The 19552-nt window shown below is 42.5% G+C and overlaps 1 protein-coding gene across 2 annotated transcripts in view; it reads right to left on the reverse strand.

The window, feature by feature from the left end:
- Positions 1–19552, reverse strand: part of ASTN1 (astrotactin 1) — a 356269-nt gene that overhangs the window by 75561 nt on the left and 261156 nt on the right. For both annotated transcript variants that reach the window (XM_070768489.1, XM_070768488.1), the window contains 2 exons: positions 17510–17614; positions 15008–15196 (listed from right to left, as the gene is read on the reverse strand). In XM_070768489.1, the coding sequence (XP_070624590.1) occupies positions 15008–15196; positions 17510–17614 (294 nt within the window). The remainder of the gene's footprint in view (positions 1–15007; positions 15197–17509; positions 17615–19552) is intronic.

The raw sequence follows: 19552 nt of genomic DNA on the forward strand, positions 1-19552 counted from the left end.
ATCAGCAAAAGGAAAATATTTTCAAGTCTTTTGAACCTGCTTGCCTTTTGCAGTTGCTCTAAACCAAGGGTTTCTGTGCTGTTAGATTCTAACTCTGTGGAATGAACCCCATCCCCTGCCAGACTTGATCAACTGGATAGGCCTTGTGTGGTTGTCTTTGCCAAGCTCTCTATCCCTTTCCAGTCACGTTAGGCTTTAAGGGGAGACTGGTGTGACCCCTTCCTGGAGCCCCAGGGCATGAACTCTGTTTAGGTAGGTACCATCCCCCTCTCTGGCCTCAGCGGGAGGTTGCCAGACCACAGGTGGTCTGCACACAGCCCTGCACAAAGCAGCCAGCCAGTGGTGTGGCCATCACACATGACCAGGGAATGGTCCAACCTAGCCCAATAGCCCCTCTCCCCAGGAATTGTTGGCACTGCCATGGGTCTTCCATCTAAAGCTCTCCACACCTGTCCCTTTGCGTCCCATCTTCAGTGTCTCACAGATTGCTCCTGGGAGCAGCAGCCACCTTGAATATGGGCACTTTGGCAGTAGACAGAATACACACAGGTTGAAGAAACTTTCCAAGGAACGGGATGAACTCTCAGGGTGGGAAATATGTTTGGGACCTTGCAACAACTTTCTCTGCCTCTTTTGTGGGTCAAAGAAAAGACCAGAGAGGGCTTGCCTGGTGGCTCAGATGGTAAAGAATTCATCTGCAATGCAGGAGACTTGGGTTTGATCCCTGGGTCAGAAAGATTCATCCACTGGAGAAGGAAATGGCACGCCAGCATTCTTGCCTAGAGAATCCCATGGACAGAGGAGCCTGGTGGGCTACAGTCCATGGGATTGCAAGGAGTCGAACACGACTGAACAACCAACCCTTTCTTTCACTTTGTTTTCATAGAGTTCAGTCATGCTGGCCCACAGATGCTGACTAGCCAAACAAAAGAAGAGAAGACGTAAGACGAGGCTGGCAAAAGAAAGAGCTGTGCTTGGCCTCAACATCTAGAATCCCACAGTGGGCCAGGAGCCTTCTCTTACTATCCATGTACTCCTGACGCCTAGCACGGCACTGATCTACAGCAAACGACATACATTTCTGAATGAAGGCATACACACCATTACTTTGCAGAGGAACTCAGCCTTCCCTCACGGTACTGCTAATCGAGGTCTATGTGCCCTTGACCCTGCTGTCCCCAATATATCAGCCGTTGTGTCAAAGGGTACTAGTGAATTTCTTAGAGGGAAGTTGATCTGATTGGAAAACCATCTTCCTCTCAGTAACAGAGATAGAAATGATGTATACTGGGGCCTTTGACTGTTGTAACATTAATCAGCTTCATTTTGTAGTGTAGCTGGCAGCTGGGGCCACGTTCAAAAATGATGTCAACTACTCGCATTTTTTTCTAAATTAATTACTTACCTAATCCATTATTTTTTCTGCTGATTTCCTTGACATTTTTTCTTATGTATTTTTAATTTTTTCATTTAATTTTCATCTTTTAGTAATTGAACCAACTTCCAAAGAGTTCCATGAGATTCAGGGAGACAGTCTCTGATGACAGAGGAATGCAAACTAGTAATAAGTTGTGGCCAAATGGATACGCTTTGATGAAAGGGGTTTGTTGATTTGTTGGTTTAAGTCAATGTAGTTTTATGTCTTGTGTTGCATTCCTACGTAAGTTGCATTCCTACTTGCTTTTAGAAAAAGCAATGATAGGAAAGGTGGTAAAGAAAAACTATTGTTGGCTCCTACAGCACTAACTGGTAGCCAGAAAGTTGAAATAACCATCACATATTGGAGGTCCACACATGCATTTGCCCCAGTTCCTAGTATATAATAACCTTGTGCTGGTCACTCGGTTTTAAAGACTAGCCTATTCTTCCTGTGCCAATTCCTAGGACATGACATAGATCCCGAGACAGGGCAAGTGCATGACGTCCCCCACACGAAACAATCAAACCTGGAGATACGGAAGAGGGATGATGAGAGAGAGGACTAGCCAGGGGCTGAAGGAAAAGGTGTTTGAGGCGATGCTGTCTTAGACAACAGGCTGCTGTTTCCCTTGGAAGGGGAAAAGGAGGAGACAAAAGTATGGCACTCACTCACTTATTCAACCAACATGTACTGATTGCCTGCTAGATGCCGTGCTTGGCATTATATGTTGCGAGAGACGGGGTAGGAGTAGGGAGTGACCTCGGAGATTCGTTAGCTGTAGCCCCCACCTTTCAGAAATTGTTGACCCCCTTGTGCCTCTGAGAATACAAGAGTATTCCTCTAAAGCACGTTATTAAGAGAGAACAGGAAAAGATAGGAGCCTAACAAAAACACAGAAACTATTAGTCAATTATCTCTCAACTCCAACACCCACTTACGCTGGAACTTGGGTTGCTACTAGAGCCAAGGTCTCCCCTCTGGGGCTCAAGGGGAACCCCAGTCTGCATCTGTATGCAGCCGGTTCAACCAGACAGTTCAGGTTTCGAGTCAGAAGTAAAGGGAAGGCTGCTGCAGCTGGACACCTGCATGAATTTCCCCCTGCAGAAGATGCACCTGTCAGCTCCCTTGCACTTAAAAAGCAGCAACACCGGCTGCTTATCAGAGCTTCCCAGGGATTCTTTTCCACAGAGAGCACAGTCTTATAGCCTCCCTTCCCCCATCAAAAAAAAAAAAAAAAAAAATCCCTCTCATATGGGTGGGGTTTATTTCCTGGTCTTTTCTCAGCAAAAGAGCTACATAACTGGGACTGAAAATAGCTCCCAAAAGATGTGATTCTGGTCTTGATTTTTGTAATGGAGGTTTGACGTCCCTGTTCCACTGGGCTAGTTAGTGATTTGTGACTTCTAAAAGACATAGCGGTGTTTCTAGGAAGAACACATTTATCCAGTTTTACTCCCTGACATTTTGATCAGCTGCTATTTTGTTCAAAAATTAGTGAACTGAACTGAAAATTTTATTGAAATAATGCTAGTAATAATAATAATAATAGTGCTAATAATAAGTCAAAATGCATAGAACAGTTACAGGATGCTAGACACTCTGTTTCATAAATAATTATTGTATCTGATCCTTACTTGTAAGCCAAATATCAATAGCCCTGTTTTACAGACAGGGAAAATGAGGCTCACAGCCATTAAGTAAACTTAATAAAAATTCTGATGCCTATCTGTCTGACTTTAAATTCTCACTATAAACAACAGTATTAAACTCCTTCCATTGCAGTATCAGTTGAGTTAGCCTATTGAACCTTGATCCAGGCCTTATTAAATGCTGCATTCTATTATTATAGTATTCTATTATCTGTTCTATTCTATTATTCTATCTATTATCTATTATTCTATTTCTAATATGTAGAAATAATTTGCTGTGTATATAGAGTCACAGAGAACTAAATGTAAAAGAAGCTCTAAGTATTACCTAATTCAAGTTAGTTATTATACAGATGGGAAGATGGTTTTGAAGAGCGTTAAGTAATTTACCCAAGGTCAGCTGGCTGGCTAATGGCTCAACTGAGCACAATAGCCCGGGTCTCCTGACCGCTCCCCACCCTCTCCGTCCCCTGCCCCACCCCCACCAGTGCTCTTTTCCTCAACACACTGTCTTAGAGTAGGATAGACTATAATATAGGTATATTGCACTTAAGACACAAGGCATCCATCCCCCCAAATGCAGAAAGCCCAAGTGATGTCAAGTTCAAATTTTCACCTTGGTGCAGAATTTCCCATTGCCTCATTACTTGTCTTGCAATTTTCCCCCCATTTTTTTGTGTAGAGATAAACTATTAGTTTTGTTATGGAGACCATAACTTAAGATCAAGATAAGTCTTAGTAAGTATAGGAATTGTACTCTTAAACCTGCTGCCATATGCTTATTTTTCTTGGATCAGTAGCACCATGGGCAGCCCAATGAGCACTGATCTACATTTTGGATAAAAGAAGTGGGGGATAAACAAATGGATCTCAGCCTGGCTTGCAGAATTTAGGAAACAACAAGTATGGCTAGAAGTAGAGTTTCTTCTCTTCATAGTCCACCGGAGAATCCAGGCCTCTTTCTTCTGAGTAATAGTGGTTATGAGTCTGATATTTACTAAGTAAATTCTATATGTGCTACATGATGCTAGAAGCTATGAGAATTCAAAAACTTATGAAGCCTTTGCATTTTCTACGTCCCCTGCCTGGATTGTTCGGTTCCTAGATCTTTGCATGATTAGCTCTGTCTGCCACATCTCAGCTCAAACTCCCTGCTTCATCACTATCATTGAGGCCTTCTCTATGCCTGCCGTCTTAATCAGCACCCCTTTCCCCATCGTCCAGTCACCCTCTATTACTTCCTCTGATTTTTGTTTCTTCATAGTATCTATCACTGTCTAGAATCATTGCTCTCATTTATTTGTCACTTGCCACTTTCTTTCTCTCTTCACTAAGATACGAGCTCTGTAGAAGCAGGGAGTTTTTCTGTGTCATTTGCCATTATATGCAAAGTGCCTAGACCAATATTCAGATATAGAAGGAAATGAATGAATGAGCCCATCCTCAGGAAGCAATCCATCAAGCTGTGAAGGCAAAAGCTTACATATTTTGAGCAGCTATATCCAGAAAGCTATATAATCAACTATTAACTTGTGTATTATGGACAAGATGTCACTATTGTCAGGCTCATCATTATATGAAAGAAGTTCGATATTGCCAACAGAATTGTCATCCCATCAATTAAATACTAGCCAGGTTAAAATATGGAACTCTAATAAATTTTTATTTTGAGAGGAAAACAAGTGGGGGACTCAAACACTATTTTAAAAAAAATAGAATCCTTGAGATAGTACGATGAGGATAGTGTTGTCTACAGTACTAAATGATTTTTAAAAAAAGCGTATCTCATTTAATCCTAATTGTTGGCATGTTTCCAATTCCTTTCAGTGCCCATAGGCTTAAGACTGTTCAATTCTGCACAGAAGCCTAATAATCAATGGCTTTAAGGAGAAAAGTCCTGGTCCAAAATGAAAACCATTCAGGTTTGTCCTCCTCTCTGCGACAGACTGTCCTCTGCAGAGATGACACCAGGACACAGCCCTTGAGTCCACCATGCCGTGGCTCCTGTGTTGAGGTTCCTGCGCCAGGTAGGATAAGCAGGATGATGAAGGAACCCACACCCTGTTGGTCTCTGAGGAGAGAATCTAGCTTTGCTGTTTGGTGTCATCTAGGAGCTTGTTAGACATGCAGAATCTCAGGCTCCACCCAGACTTACTGAATCAGAATCGCCATTTCAAGAAGATCCCAGGTGATACACAGGCATATTAAATTTTGAGAAGCACTGCCGCACAGGAAAACAAACACTCCTCCAGAATCTGGGTTGTCACCGTTGATCGTGGGCCACCACTCCTCCCCCCACACCCAAAAAATCAACACCAACAACCCAACATTCAGAAAACTCAAGGTGAAAGGCAGTAGGTCCATCATGAAGTGTAACCACGGTTGACATCTGGCCCTGTGGTGGTGACTTTAGACCAGTGACTCGGCTTTAGTTCCATCTTGATCTCACTTCCATTTTGCCCACTAACCTTCCCACCTTCATCTCTTCTTGTGCCACGGGCAGGCAAAGTAGCATGCCGCCATTTGCAACGTATCTTGGTAGGTGAAGGCATTCTTCTTGTCTTCACTCAGTCACTTACTGCTTTGGTGACCACACGCAAGTTACTTAAGTTCTCTGTGGCTTTACTTTCTTATCTATAAATAGGGAAGGTAAGACTTAAGTGATGTGTTGTCTGGAGGGCTTCCCAGGTGGCACAGTGATAAAGACGCCACCTACGAATGCAGGAGACTCAGAAGACTTGAATTCAGTCCTTGGTTCAGGAAGATCCCCTGGAGGAGGAAATGGCAACCTGTTCTAGTTTTTGTTTTTTTTTTTTTTCCATTCTAGTATTATTGCTTGGAGAATTTCATGGACAGAGGAGCCTGGTGAGCTACAACCCACAAGGTCACAAAAGACTCAGACATGACTAAGTGACTGAGCACACGTTTGAGGATTAAATGAGAAAAGCTACGTAACAGGCTGTTTGGTAATATTATTTTGATAACTTCTTCCCTCAACCTACAGATCCAGTTTACTCCGGACTCTGCACCAGAGCCTGGGGACTTGAAGACTCAAATTAAATCCACTCACATATGTTTCAAAAAGCTTAGATCCTCCTGGAAGCTGCTGTTTAATACACCACCCGGCTCAGCATCAGTAGCACCTTCATCAGGCCTGTCTGCCTGGGAATGCCATAGAACAGCTGTTTCCTCTAAACCCCCTCTCTGCTCACTACAGGGTTTTGCATGTAGCAGGCCCTCAGCAAACGTTTGTTGAATGAATTAATTAATCATTGAAAGAAAATAGCTATATGCTATAATCGCTTTGCCATTTGAGTGCTAACTTTGTCATTGTAAATGTACATAAAAAGAGCCTTTGCAGCTGGTTTGCAACCCTGGGGTTGTAACACATAAAGTATTACACAGACGTAAGTTATTATTCTTCACTGGCTTTCTATGTTCTGCTTTTAATGTAACAGGGTTTTGTGCCATGTAGCACAGTTATGCCTGTTAGCCTATGGACCACACCAGCATCATATACACCAGACTATGTCTCTGCTGACCAAGTCTCACAGACTGGATCAGATGCTGATGACTGATTCAGCTATTGTTTTTGCTTCAGCTATGGCCGAAATCTGTTCACTGTCTTAGGAAGATGAACCAATTGAGTCTTTCTTGGCTTCTATCCACCCAAAAACTAATTGATGAAAATTGGGAAAGGTGGCATTCTGTGTGGTAGAAATATAATGTCATTCAGGTGGTTTACTTCTTTCTTTGATTCTAACCTAAGACCTCTCAGAGCTAGAGAGTCCCCTTAAGGGAAAAACTCTCAGCTTGCGTCTTGGAAGAAGAGGAAGATTCTTCTTGGCTTTCACCATGGAAAGGAAGTAACCGGCTGGAAACCAAACAATCAATGCCCCTACCCACTGACCATTGCCTAACCCCTAGTAGATTATGGACTAGAAGGTACAGCTGAAAGGAAGAGCTTGCTAAGTCACTTCAGTCGTGTGCAACCCCATAGATGGCAGCCCACCAGGCTCCCCTGCCCCTGGGATTCTCCAGGCAAGAATATTGAAGTGGGCTGCCAGGAAGAGCTTACTTATCACCAATTGTCACCCAGATAACCCCACGGATATGCCCCAAAAGCAATGGCAAGGAAGAGCTATGACAAAGGTCAGATCTAATGTACCAATGAAAGTGCCACTGGGAAAGAAAAGAAAGACCCAAGGAAATCCACTCCCAAATGGAGTACCAAAAAAGAAAAAGAAAGAAGAAAGAGAGAAAGAAAATATATTGAGCTTAATGTGTCAGGCTAAGGATTAAAATTAAGCCTGTGGAAGTTATTTTTTGGTCACTTTTCTGAAATCTACAGATCTATGGCTCTTTTTACTGGTTTCTTCTGAAGTAAGAACAGAATAAAGGATTTACTCGTTTGACAATAGTGATGCTAATTATACTCCAGGCACTGTGTCAGGGGTGAAGACTCAAAGATTAATAAGAAATGATCTATTGTTTTGCACTTTCTCCCAGATTTCTATCTAGGGTTCAGCTCTTTGTAAATACAACGTGTGTTTTCTTCTTTTTCCAGTTAACTTTCTAAATCTTTACTCGAGATAATAGAAAACTTTTCAGAATATATTTTTAATGTGTTAAAAAAGATTTATTGAAAAGTGGCCCATGCTTATTGTGGAAAAAGCAAAAGAAGCTTTTAGTACAAAAATAAAAGCCCCTACCCTATACCATATCCCTAATCTTGAAATAAACAAATAATTTGTGTGTATACACACACACACACACACACACAGAAATATACATATGTGGTACGAGAGAGAATGTATGTGTGTGTGTGTGGCTCAGTCACTTCAATAGTGTCTGACTCTTTGCAACCCTTGGGGCTGTAGCCCACCAGGCTCCTCTGTCCATTGGATTCTCCAGGCAAGAACACTGGAGTGGGTTGCCATGCCCTCTTCCAGGGGTCTTCCCTACCCAGGCACAAACCCACATCTCCTGAGCCTCCTACATTGCAGAAGGATTCTTTACTGCTGAGCCACCAGGGAAGGCCCTGAGAGAGAGGCTAAAGATTATATTTATATAGATGGGTATATGCATATTTTTATATACAGCATTTTTGAAACAGACAAGACCCTAATATATCTATTTTTCTGCAACATGCTTTGTTCACTTCCAAATGGTTAGGAATAGAGCATCTCTGGACAGATAGATAGTAAACTGTAGTAATGGTTTCCTGGTTGCCTCTGGGGAATGGAACTAGATTACTGGGAAATAAGAGTGAGAAGAAGATTTATTTTTCACTTTATTCTGTTTTATACATTTTGCATTTTTTAAATAAACTTTTTAAATTACATAAGTCAGGGAAATATGGTACATGCTTTCAAGTCTATTATCACAGGAGACAGTCATACAGGGAAATGACAATACAGGGACATGTGAAGAGCACTGCTAAAGGATATAGATAAGGAGCTCTAAGAGCATAAAACAGGAAGCAAAGATTCTGACTACAGCATCATGGAAGACTTGGTGAAAGTGGTGACGTTAGAACTGGCTCTTGAAGAGCAGGAAGGAGGTGATAGAATGTAGGTAGATAGGAGACAAGGTTGGGTAGGCTCAACAGTGTGGAACAGCTCAATGCCCTCTTCCAAACCAGTGGGAATCTTGACCCTGGACCCAGAGTTTGGGCCTGACATTGGGTCAGGGTATCATTTAATTGCAGATGGCAATTTATGGAGCTGACGTCTGTGATTAAAAGACACAAGTGAGAGACAGAAATCATAACTAGGAAGACAAACCTGTAGATCCTAAGGGCCTAAGCAGAGCATAAGATCCACCCAGAAATGAGACAAAGGAACAGACACTAGAAAAAAGAGTTTCAAGGGAGGAGGCAAGAGAGGGGCCCAAGAAAAAATTTCTGAGTGAGAAAAGTAGTCGTAGAAACTTTAGAGCACATACCTGTGGCCTCAGACTGAGGCAAGAAGGGAGCCTCAAAGCCTAAAACTGTATAGAATCAAATGCAACAATTTTTGGATTGATGCAAGTAATCTTGTGTCATCAGAGAGGAGGAATGCTCGAGGTAGGGAATGGTCAGTGACACAATAGCTAGAGAGGGCAGAGGGGATGGGAGGCTAAATGTTTGCTCCCAAAGATGCCCTGGTCCTAATTTCTAGAACCTGTGAATGTTACCAGATCAGATCAGTCGCTCAGTCGTGTCCGACTCTTTGCGACCCCATGAATCGCAGCACGCCAGGCCTCCTTGTCCATCACCAACTCCTGGAGTTCACCCAGACCCACGTCCATCGAGTCAATGATGCCATCCAGCCATCTCATCCTCTGTTGTACCCTTCGCCTCCTGCCCCCAATCCCTCCCAGCATCAGAGTCTTTTCCAATGAGTCAACTCTTCGCATGAGGTGGCCAAAGGACTGGAGTTTCAGCTTTAGCATCATTCCTTCCAAAGAAATCCCAGGGCTGATCTCCTTCTGAATGGACTGGTTGGATCTCCTTGCAGTCCAAGGGACTCTCAAGAGTCTTCTCCAACACCACAGTTCAAAAGCATCAATTCTTCGGCGCTCAGCCTTCTTCACAGTCCAACTCTCACATCCATACATGACCACAGGAAAAACCATAGCCTTGACTAGACGAACCTTTATTGCAAAGTAATGTCTCTGCTTTTGAATATGCTATCTAGGTTGGTCATAACTTTCCTTCCAAGGAGTAAGCATCTTTTAATTTCATGGCTGCAGTCACCATCTGTAGTGATTTTGGAGCCCAGAAAAATAAAGTCTGACACTGTTTCCCCATCTATTTCCCATGAAGTGGTGGGACCAGATGCCATGATCTTCGTTTTCTGAATGTTGAGCTTAACTTTTCACTCTTTTTCACTCTCCACTTTCACTTTCATCAAGAGGCTTTTTAGTTCCTCTTCACTTTTTGCATGATTGGCAAAAGAGATTGTGCAGATATGCTTAAATGACGAGTCTTGAGATGGGGAGAGTATCCTGCATTATCTGGTTGGGTCCAACGTAATCAAAAAGCTCCTTATAAGAGAAGGCAGGAGGAGTTAGAGAGAAGACCATGTCACTCAGGGACTGGAGTGATGCCCTTTGAAGATGGAGGAAGGAGACTCAACCAAGGAATACAGGTAGCCACTACAAGCTGGAAACGGCAAAAAAGGCAAGGGGGCGGTTTTCCCCTAGAACTTTCAGAAGCTGGCCTCACTGATACCTTGAGCTTAGTCCACTGAAACTGATTTTGGACCTCTGGTCCCAGAACTTTCGGGAATAAATGTATGATGTTTTAAGCCATCAAGTTCATAGTAATTTGTTACAGCAGCCATAGGAAACTAAGACAGGGAGTGAAGCCAGGTTCATGATGTAAGGCATTAGTGAAAGGCTTCAAGCTGAAGAGTCCAGGCATTAAGGGGCATTTTAAAAAAGATAACAGATGGTGAAATGTAGAATGGACTACACAGGCATGAAACTGAACAAAAAGAGGCACATGAGGATGCTACTTCAATATTTCCTATGAGCTGATACCGTAAAGAGATGCAATTTTGAGAAATGGATAGGAGAAGACACCTGTTAAAGAACTATTTAGGTGCTAAAAAAAATAAAACTTTGTAAATGGTTGAACGTGGAGGGGGGAGGAGAATATAAAGAAGGGCTCCTCACTTTATATTTTGGCCCATCAATCTGGTTCACGAATCAACTATGTGGTTCACGAATCAATGTGGTTCACAAATACAGAGAAAAGAGATGATCACGGAATATCCAGGTAGAAATGGTAAACACTCACAGACAAATGGGTTTTTTACTTTCAGGGAGAAAGGAAGGATTTGAGATATGGGTTGAGGTAGATACAGAAGAGAATCACCCAGCATCAGTGAAGATGAGATGAACATTAAGGATGAAATCCTGAAAAATGACCAAAACTTAAGTGATTTCTTTAGAGGAGCGAGGGCAAAAAAGAATGAGAAATGAAGGCCCAAGATTAATAAAGAGAATCTGAACAGAATACCATCAGGAACACCAAAGGAGAGAATTTACAAAAAGGCAGACTTGGCCAACAGGAACAAATTCTTCTGCCGAGATAAGATAAAATGATAGTTCAGTTTTAAACTAAACTAAAATGATAATTTGGTTTAGTTTTCTATAGAATAGAAAACAGAAATTCTGCTTAGAAAGTCCTTAGTTTCCTTCTCCAGAGTTATTTCTGTAGTGTAACAGGGTTGGAAGAAATTATCTGAAGAGTGAAAAGAAGTTGAGGAAGTAGAGAAAAGATGTACAAACGACTTACTTAAGAAATTTGATTGTGATGTGTTCTGGAGCTAGTGGTAAAGAACCTGTCTGCCAATGTAGGAGATGTAAGAGACCCAGGTTCGATCCCTGAGTGGGGAAGATCCCCTGGAGGAGGGCATGGCAACACACTCCAGTATTCCTGCCTGGAGAATCCCATGGACAGAGGAGTCTGGTGGGCTACAGTCCAGAGTGGCACAGAGTTGAACACGACTGAAGCAACTTAGCACAGCACATGTTGAAAGGAAACAGTGATAAAAAAGTTGCATATTTATAAAAATTTCATTTTTTTGAAAATAGAAACTCAGGCTGAAGAGGCTGTAGAGATGAAAAAGGAGGAGACCAATGAGTGAGGACTAAGAGGAGGCAGAGAGGGAAGGAAGCAAGGGCACAGGGGGAGAGACTCAGCTGAAAAGGAAGAACTCACTACAGTTCCTGAGGCACGAGGGCAAAGGATAAGGAAGAAGATGGAAGTGAGTGTAGAAGTGGAGAGATCAAGGTTGGAAAATTTCAATTCAGATAGTCTTTATATGCTCTGTTAAAAAAGAAGAGAGACTAATCTTAGACAATGAGAAATGGCAAGTATCTTTTTTGACTGGAGTTCCAGTCAGACTTGTCTGAAGACAGTTGAAGTGTTAGTTCAGTTATGTCTGACTCTTTGAGACCCCATGAACTGTAGCCCACCAGTCTCCTCCATCCATGGGATTCTCCAGGCAAGAATATTGTAGTGGGTTGCCATTCCCTTCTCCAGGGGATCTTCCATGACCCAGGGATCAAAGCTGGGTCTCTATTGCAAGCAGATTCTCTACCACTGAGCCACAGGGAAGCCCTATCTGAAGACAAGTGGTCCTAAATATTGGTCTGACCAAACCATATAGTGCTTGTATGACACGTAAGTGTCCACTGAAACAAAGGCTGCCCTTTGAAGATCTGGTCAAAAATATCCATCTCTAAGGACATCCCTCGTGGTCCAGTGGTTGAGACTTCACCTTCTAATGGGCTCAGTCCCTGGTCGGGGAGCTAAGAATCCACATGCCTTGTCACCAAAGTACCAAAACATAAAACAGAAGCAATATTGTGATACATTTAATAAAGACTTTAAAACAGGTCCACATCAAAAAGATTTCATATCCACCTTTTATTCTCATCAGGCAGGCATACCTAAACCATTTCATGTGTCTGTGATAAAACCCACATAGGAAGTCATCACATGAGAAGGGCCTTTACCACCACTCCCCCCACCAACAGCAGCAGCAGCAACAACCAACGCTTGTTGAGGGATTGTCCTGTGCCCAGCTCTGTGCTGGACCCTGGGATTTTAAAGTTGAATAAGGCATAGAACCCACCCTTGAGAAGCTGCATAGTGATTTAAAGAAAGAGAAGGAAAGTCTTTAACTCATATGCCTGACCTGAGAAAACCTCTCACATGAAGGGAGACTCCGAGGATCCATAAAGTGTCAGAGCTGGAAGGCACCATGAGAGCTTTACAGGGAAGGTGCTGATAGTTAATTGAATAAACAAAGTCGCCTGGCTGATTCTAGACTCCCAACCCCTAGTCCTATGATCTTTCCACTTCATTTCACCCCTGACAAATCTCCTTTCCTATTCAATCCATAAGCAATTTTAGGTACCTAATCATAGGTACAAAAGCAAAGAACAGAAAACCCCTTTTCACTGGAAAGTTTTAAAGTTAGAGCAGGTAAGAACCTATAATCAAAGGACTCGAGTCTAAAAAGGTGTCACTTTTATGTCATGGCAGGTATAGTCCTCTCAGAACACTTGTCACCACTGGTGTATAAATTCCATTTTGGAACAACAGTCCCCAGAGTGCAGAAAAGCAGAAGAAAATCTTCCTTTGTCTTATGTACTTATAATTCTTAATCAGTAGCAGGCTTCACGCTTTTGGAATAAAAAGAAATTAGTGCCTAGAGAGAAAAATATATTTTAGTGTAAGAATCAGACCCAAGGATAAGAGACGCAAAGTGAGTGACACAGAGGTCAGATTTAGGGGTCAGCTGGGGGGTAGGTATATGTGGACAACTACAACAGATCAAAATAGACATACTAAAGTGGTTGAATGGATTTTAATATCTATAACACGCAAGGGCTGATATACATCATATTTATGGGAAAATAAAGCCAACAGTTGGACTGTGACAAAACCAGCTCCTGTGTGCAAGAATGGCTTGAGATCAAGAGGGATAAGGGCACAATGCCAAGGCCATGGACAAATGTTCCTCTTGGGCTTAGTGAGGACATTACAATGCTCAGGAGAGATGCAAGGGCAGAACCAGGAGTTCTGAGGAAGGTCAGACTTGCCTCTCCCAACAGTCCCAGAGCCTGGCAATCCTTGAACCCCTGGCAAACAGAAATGGAGGAGGGTTTAGCCCTTTGGTTCAATCAGGAGACTCTGGCGTGGAAACATAAGAAAGTTTTGCCAGCTGGAACTGGTCTTATCGAAATGTGCTTACATTATACTCCTTTCTTGGCAAACTGGAATCAGAATAATTTTAAGATGTTGACATTTGAATGGAGACAAGAAGTCTGTGGTTGTGTCTTTGAGCTTACAGGAATCAGGACCTGGTGGGGGACAGGAGAGGAAGTCTGCAGCCCAGGCACAAGCCTCTTGCCTCTTTTGGAAGAAAGTGTCCAGTGGAAGGAGAGGCTCTCGTGCCTCTACTACCTCTTAAGCAAGACAAAACAGAAATCTGTGTGGAGCTCAGAGAACCAAGAGTGTCTAAACCATGGGAGCACATTTTCCCCACTGCAGCCCTGCTGACAGCAGAGGGTCCCTAGTCTCAGAGAGAAGCTTGGTCATCAAATCTTAGCTTGACCTACTTCTTGAGTTTTCATTGTGCTCATTTCATCACTTGCCCTTTAACAACTCACACCTCCATAATTTGGCCTCATCAGAATGCCGTGAGGATAAGCTCAGATGAAGAAATTCCATGAATGGCAATTCTAAACCAAGTCTTGCTCAGTCAGAATACAAATTTACCAGCCAGTACTCCTCCTCCACTAGAAGGTGAATTCAAAAGGTTTGAGAAATTCCAGTTCCTTATACATACTTGGACTGAATACTAACTTGCCATCAAACACTGGACATTTGTGAGACTGTTATCCACAGCTATATAAACACGCGGGGCAATGGAGATTTCCTCATAGCACAGAGCAGCAGGAAACAATGCTCCTAAACACAGGGCAGGATGGAGTGAGAAGGGGTTTGCTATGCAGTTAGTTACTGGAAGGGGTTGCCAGCCAGCGCACGATGGGATTGCTGGGGGCAGGAAGTGACAGGGAGGCTGCAAGGCTGTTCTTTCCCCCCTACTGCAGAAGAACGATCTAATACATTGCCTGTGCTGTGGTAGTGGGATGAGTGGTGGCTGGTAAAAACCTTTAGATTACTTTCTCTGCGTTAACCAGTTCAGTGACCAGACAGCTTTGACTCTGTGCTGTATCTAAAGTTTGCCCAAATTCCTCTGTTTTGATATTTAGCTTTAGTAACCAAACCGTGACAATTCAAAGGATAGAAAACAGCATTGAGGAGAATTAAACCTTCACCTCCAGACTCCCTGCATTTGGTCCCATAGATGCATGCAGGCAGCCAGGGCTTGTACAAAGCATAGCACTTGTCAATGAGCAGGTCACTCACCTTTGCTGATGTCTTCATATTCCAGCCAGAGTCGCCGCTGGACCTGCTTGTTTGGGTACCAGATAGAGCAGGATTCCTCAAAGCCATAGATAGCTTCCTGGATGTAGTGGTTGCCAAACTGGTCCAACAAGGCTACAAAATCCCCACGAGATGTAGCCCCGTCCAGGGAGTGGAGAGCGTTGCTGAGGGCTACGGAGAAACATCACCCAGGATTAAGAGTGAGGATTCACAATATGGGCATCCTGGATTCTCAGGCCCTCCAGCCTTAAATCTGCAAGAGCCACGTGGCCCAAAGTGATGCTGGAGAGCTGGCTGGAACTATCGGGTGAGTCTTTCCAGGTAGCTGAAGCAGACATTTCAGTTCCTAAAAGAATATTTCTTCAAGCCAATTGGTTGTTAACTTTGTACAAGTTGAGTAAAACATTGTCACATCTCTACCACCCACCTGCTTAAGTCAGTTTTTTTTTTTTTCCAAATCACAATCATGACATTAAATCAACTTAGTGAGCTCAAATAATAGCATTAAAAATGAAGGAGAATAGCATAGTTTAAAATAGAAACACAAATACCAGCAGAGAACATTTCCCATCAGAAGATGAAATATGGCTTCATGAAACTTCTGTTGTGTGTATGTGGGGGTGTGTGTATGTACAAGGCCACAGTGTAAAATGTATTTTAACTGTGTGTAGGGATCAAAAAAGTCTGCAGGATTTTGTTCTTCATGCAGAGACATTGGTAATGGAAAGACAATGGAAGATGAATAAAAAGGAAAGTCACTAAAACACTGCTTATATCTATTTAGGAAAAAAGTATATAAAGACTGGGAAATGGCAAATGGAACAAAGAACCTGTTTGGCGCCTCACTCGCCTCCCCAGACAAATCTTGGATTTGCTTTCCCTGTTTAAGAGAATTATGTTTATCAGCAAGATAATCTATGGCAAATTTTTCAAACCCAGTATCTTCTCTGACCAACGTTGTACAGCCTTCCTTTTGACACACCTGTGTCCTGTCAGGGCAAGGCAGAGCATGGCTGAAGCTTAAGAACCCAAGTGCAGACACCCATATCATCCATGATGCCATGTGTGGCTTCGAAAGGCATGTGGCAGCAGAAATACCCGACTGTTATCCCCTGGTAGGCATATAGCATCTGGGCTGAGTGCAAATGAGTATGTGCTCAGGGTAGGGTCTCTATTGCCATGTTTGTCTAGAATGAAGAGTAGCTTATCTCATTCTAGGCGTTTTCTGCACCAGCAGATTTTACTTCACTAATAATCCCTTCTTGCCAAGAACTCTGGTGATAGAAAAGATCTAAACCCCTGTGTGTACTCTGGAGATATTCTATATCCTTAATGCCTCTTCTTTCTCTCCGCATCAAGCTTTACCTTTAGCAAGTATATGTCTCACTGCTCTTTCTCTCTATCCCTGACCTTCCATCTCTCTCTCTCATTGGCCCTAAAGCTCAGCCTCCCTGTTGCCGACCCTGAGTCCTCTCACCTGTCTGGTCATCCTGTGTCAACAAAAGCATTCAGCTCTAGTCCCCCTTCCACTCAACACAGCGAAGCCAGACTCTGGAGCATAAAGCTCAGGTTTGGAACATTCTTGTAGCCCCCGAGCAATGAGTGGAGTCACGTTCTTCTAGTCCATGGGGCTGAGGTGAAATAGGGATGCAAGCCCATGTTAAGGCCGTTTTGTTAGATATTTCCTCTTTTGCAAACTTCACAGTGGGATTGCTCAAATGTTAGGAAAAACTTGATTCAAGGCATTTATCACTAAGGTTTGAAGAATACTTACACAAGATGCCTCACTGTTCTGTTTTGGAATAATTTATCCTAAGTAAGTTTAGAATTCACTGTTTCTTAACTTACTAGATACAGATATAAAGACATAAGTATGTGTGTGTGTATACACACACACATATATAGTAGATAAATCTATATCTACCTATCTTGTTTACTTACTGTTTAGAAATCTTTGCTGTGTTTAGTCACTACATTGTATCCAAGTGTTTGTGACCCTGTGGACTGTAGCCCACCGGGCTCCTCTGTCCATGGGACTTCCCAGGCAAGAATACTGGAGTGGGTTGTTTTCTATTTTTCTTCACCACTTCCCCTTTATTGCCCTCTTTCCCGTATTTCTTTCAGCAGATAGAACCTCTAAAGTATACTCTTTGCATTTGGAAAATTTTATTCTGTCAATTTATAAAAAGTCTGCTTTTGTATGACCCCAGGAAAAATGATAAAGTAGGTGCTCATCTTCCATGGTTCCCACACTGCCCTTTCCATCTCTTCTATCATCCAAGATAGAACTTGCAATTTAATCTATGCTAAGAAAATGATCCCATTCCAGCCATTTGCCCTGAAGGGTGAATCGAGTGAACAGGTTATAGATCTTGTGAAGTGGCTACATTTTTGGACGGCATCTTCACCATGGATAAAAGGTTTGTGCCCTGGGGAAGGAACTCCACACCCCGGGGGTGGATGACAGCTCACAGCTGCGCTCACCCTGAGAGACGGCCACTTGGTTGAGCTTGATATGGTACATCACGGAGCGGACCTTCCAGTGCTGCAGCACGGGGTATCCGGACACCTCACTGAAGTTCACCATCCCTAGGGACAGAGGAGATGAGGGCTCAGTGCGGGCAGTTGATTCCTAAGTCCCAAGTCTTCTGGTTAGGGTGTGTAATCGTGAGAAAATGAGAAAGTGTGTTTGGATGCAGAAACTCTCTGGAGTCATAGTAACAACAGCTATAAACCTTTACTCGGTGGCAGGCATTTGGCTGAGCACTTTGTATATAGTCACATGATCCTTGTGAGCTGGGTGCTCTTGTTTGTATCTTATAAATGAGGAAATGGAAGCGTAGAGAGGGTGTTTGCATAAGGGACCTACACAGAGCCAGACAGAGTTCCAGGTGTGTCTGAGACCAGGCCTGGGTTCTCAACCTTTCTCCTCTGCTGCTGCTGCTCCTAAGTCACTTCAGTTGTGTCCGACTCTGTGTGACCCCATAGACAGCAGCCCACCAGGCTCCCCTGTCCCTGGGATTCTCCAGGCAAGAATACTGGAGTGGGTTGCCATTTCCTTCTCCAAGGCATGAAAGTAAAAAGTGAAAGTGAAGTCGCTCAGCCGTGTCTGACTCTTAGGAACCCCATGGACTGCAGCCTACCAGGCTCCTCCGTCCATGGGATTTTCCAGGCAAGAGTACTGGAGTGGGGTGCCATTGCCTTCTCCATTCTCCTCTAATACTCCCTTAATAAACTTATATGAAACTCTAGGCTTACTGGAACACACAGGTTTTTACTCTCTTTAATAGCTGTAGTAATTGACTCAGCTCACGTTCCTGATAACATTGATTTTTGTGTCCTATTTAACTGATTTGTGTTCAGTATTAAGGTTTTAATTACTCTAAAGCTGATAATGCTGTTTTGTCTTTACCAGGAGCGACTGTATTAGCATAAGTAAGCTAGTAAGGGGCAGGAATGGGCCCTATACCAAGGGTTCCCAACCTCTAGGATCTAATACCTGATGATCTGAGGTGGAGCTGATATAATAACAATAGCATATGATGATTATTTTTATCATTTCATAATCATAATTTGTTTGATAATATTATTATAATTACTATCAAACTGATATAATTAAAGTTAATAATAGTAATAACTTTATTGTGAAATAAAGCACACAATAAATGTAATGCATTTGAATCATCCTGAAAACAACCCTTCACCCACCTCCCCTCCCAGCTCTGTAAAAAAATTGTCTTCCATGAAATCATGAAAATGGTGCCAAAAAGGCTGGGGACCACTGCCTTCTACTGAATGTCATCAATGTGCCAGACATGCCATAGACACTTTATGTGTGGTCCCTCTTTTATAAATGGGAAAACTGAGGCTCTGAGAAGCCAAGTTACTTACCCAAGGTTATTCTCAATTAATACACCCTGTATAGCCTCTTATTGATGCTATAATGAGCTGTTCTTGCTTGAACACCTTGGAGAAAGAGTGGCATTCTACTGGAATTCTAGTCATTACTATAAATGTAAAATGCTACAGAAACAAAATAATTAGGCCATAGGAAACAAAGAAATCACCTTGCTAACTTTAGAAAGTCAATTTTAGCTTCATTTCTCTGCCTAATGTATACATATGTGTGTGTGTATATATATATATGTACTTATGCAGATATAATGATCACAGGTATGATAAACTTAGATAGTGAGTGTGTCTGCATAAATATAATGGCAATAACACACACACAGTGAATTATCTTGCCATTTTGACCCATGCTTCCTTTGAGCTAAATCAACTAATTTAGTACCTAAACTGGATGAAGAGTGGGCGGGATTAATTAGCTGCTTGTCAACTCCAATCAAATTAGCTAAGTAATTGCCAAATTTCCATTTCTGTGTGAATCATATGGGAATAATTATAGATAAGAAAAACGGGAAAAAAGGTCAGGAGAGGTGCTTACTGAATCAATTGCTTAAATTTGATCTCAGGTAATCAAAGATAAGTTACTTGAAACTCAGAAAAGGTTTTCAGTATGCTTCC

Source organism: Bos indicus, chromosome 16 (genome assembly GCF_029378745.1).
Source record: "Bos indicus isolate NIAB-ARS_2022 breed Sahiwal x Tharparkar chromosome 16, NIAB-ARS_B.indTharparkar_mat_pri_1.0, whole genome shotgun sequence".
In the NCBI taxonomy this organism is placed as follows: Eukaryota; Metazoa; Chordata; class Mammalia; order Artiodactyla; family Bovidae; genus Bos; species Bos indicus.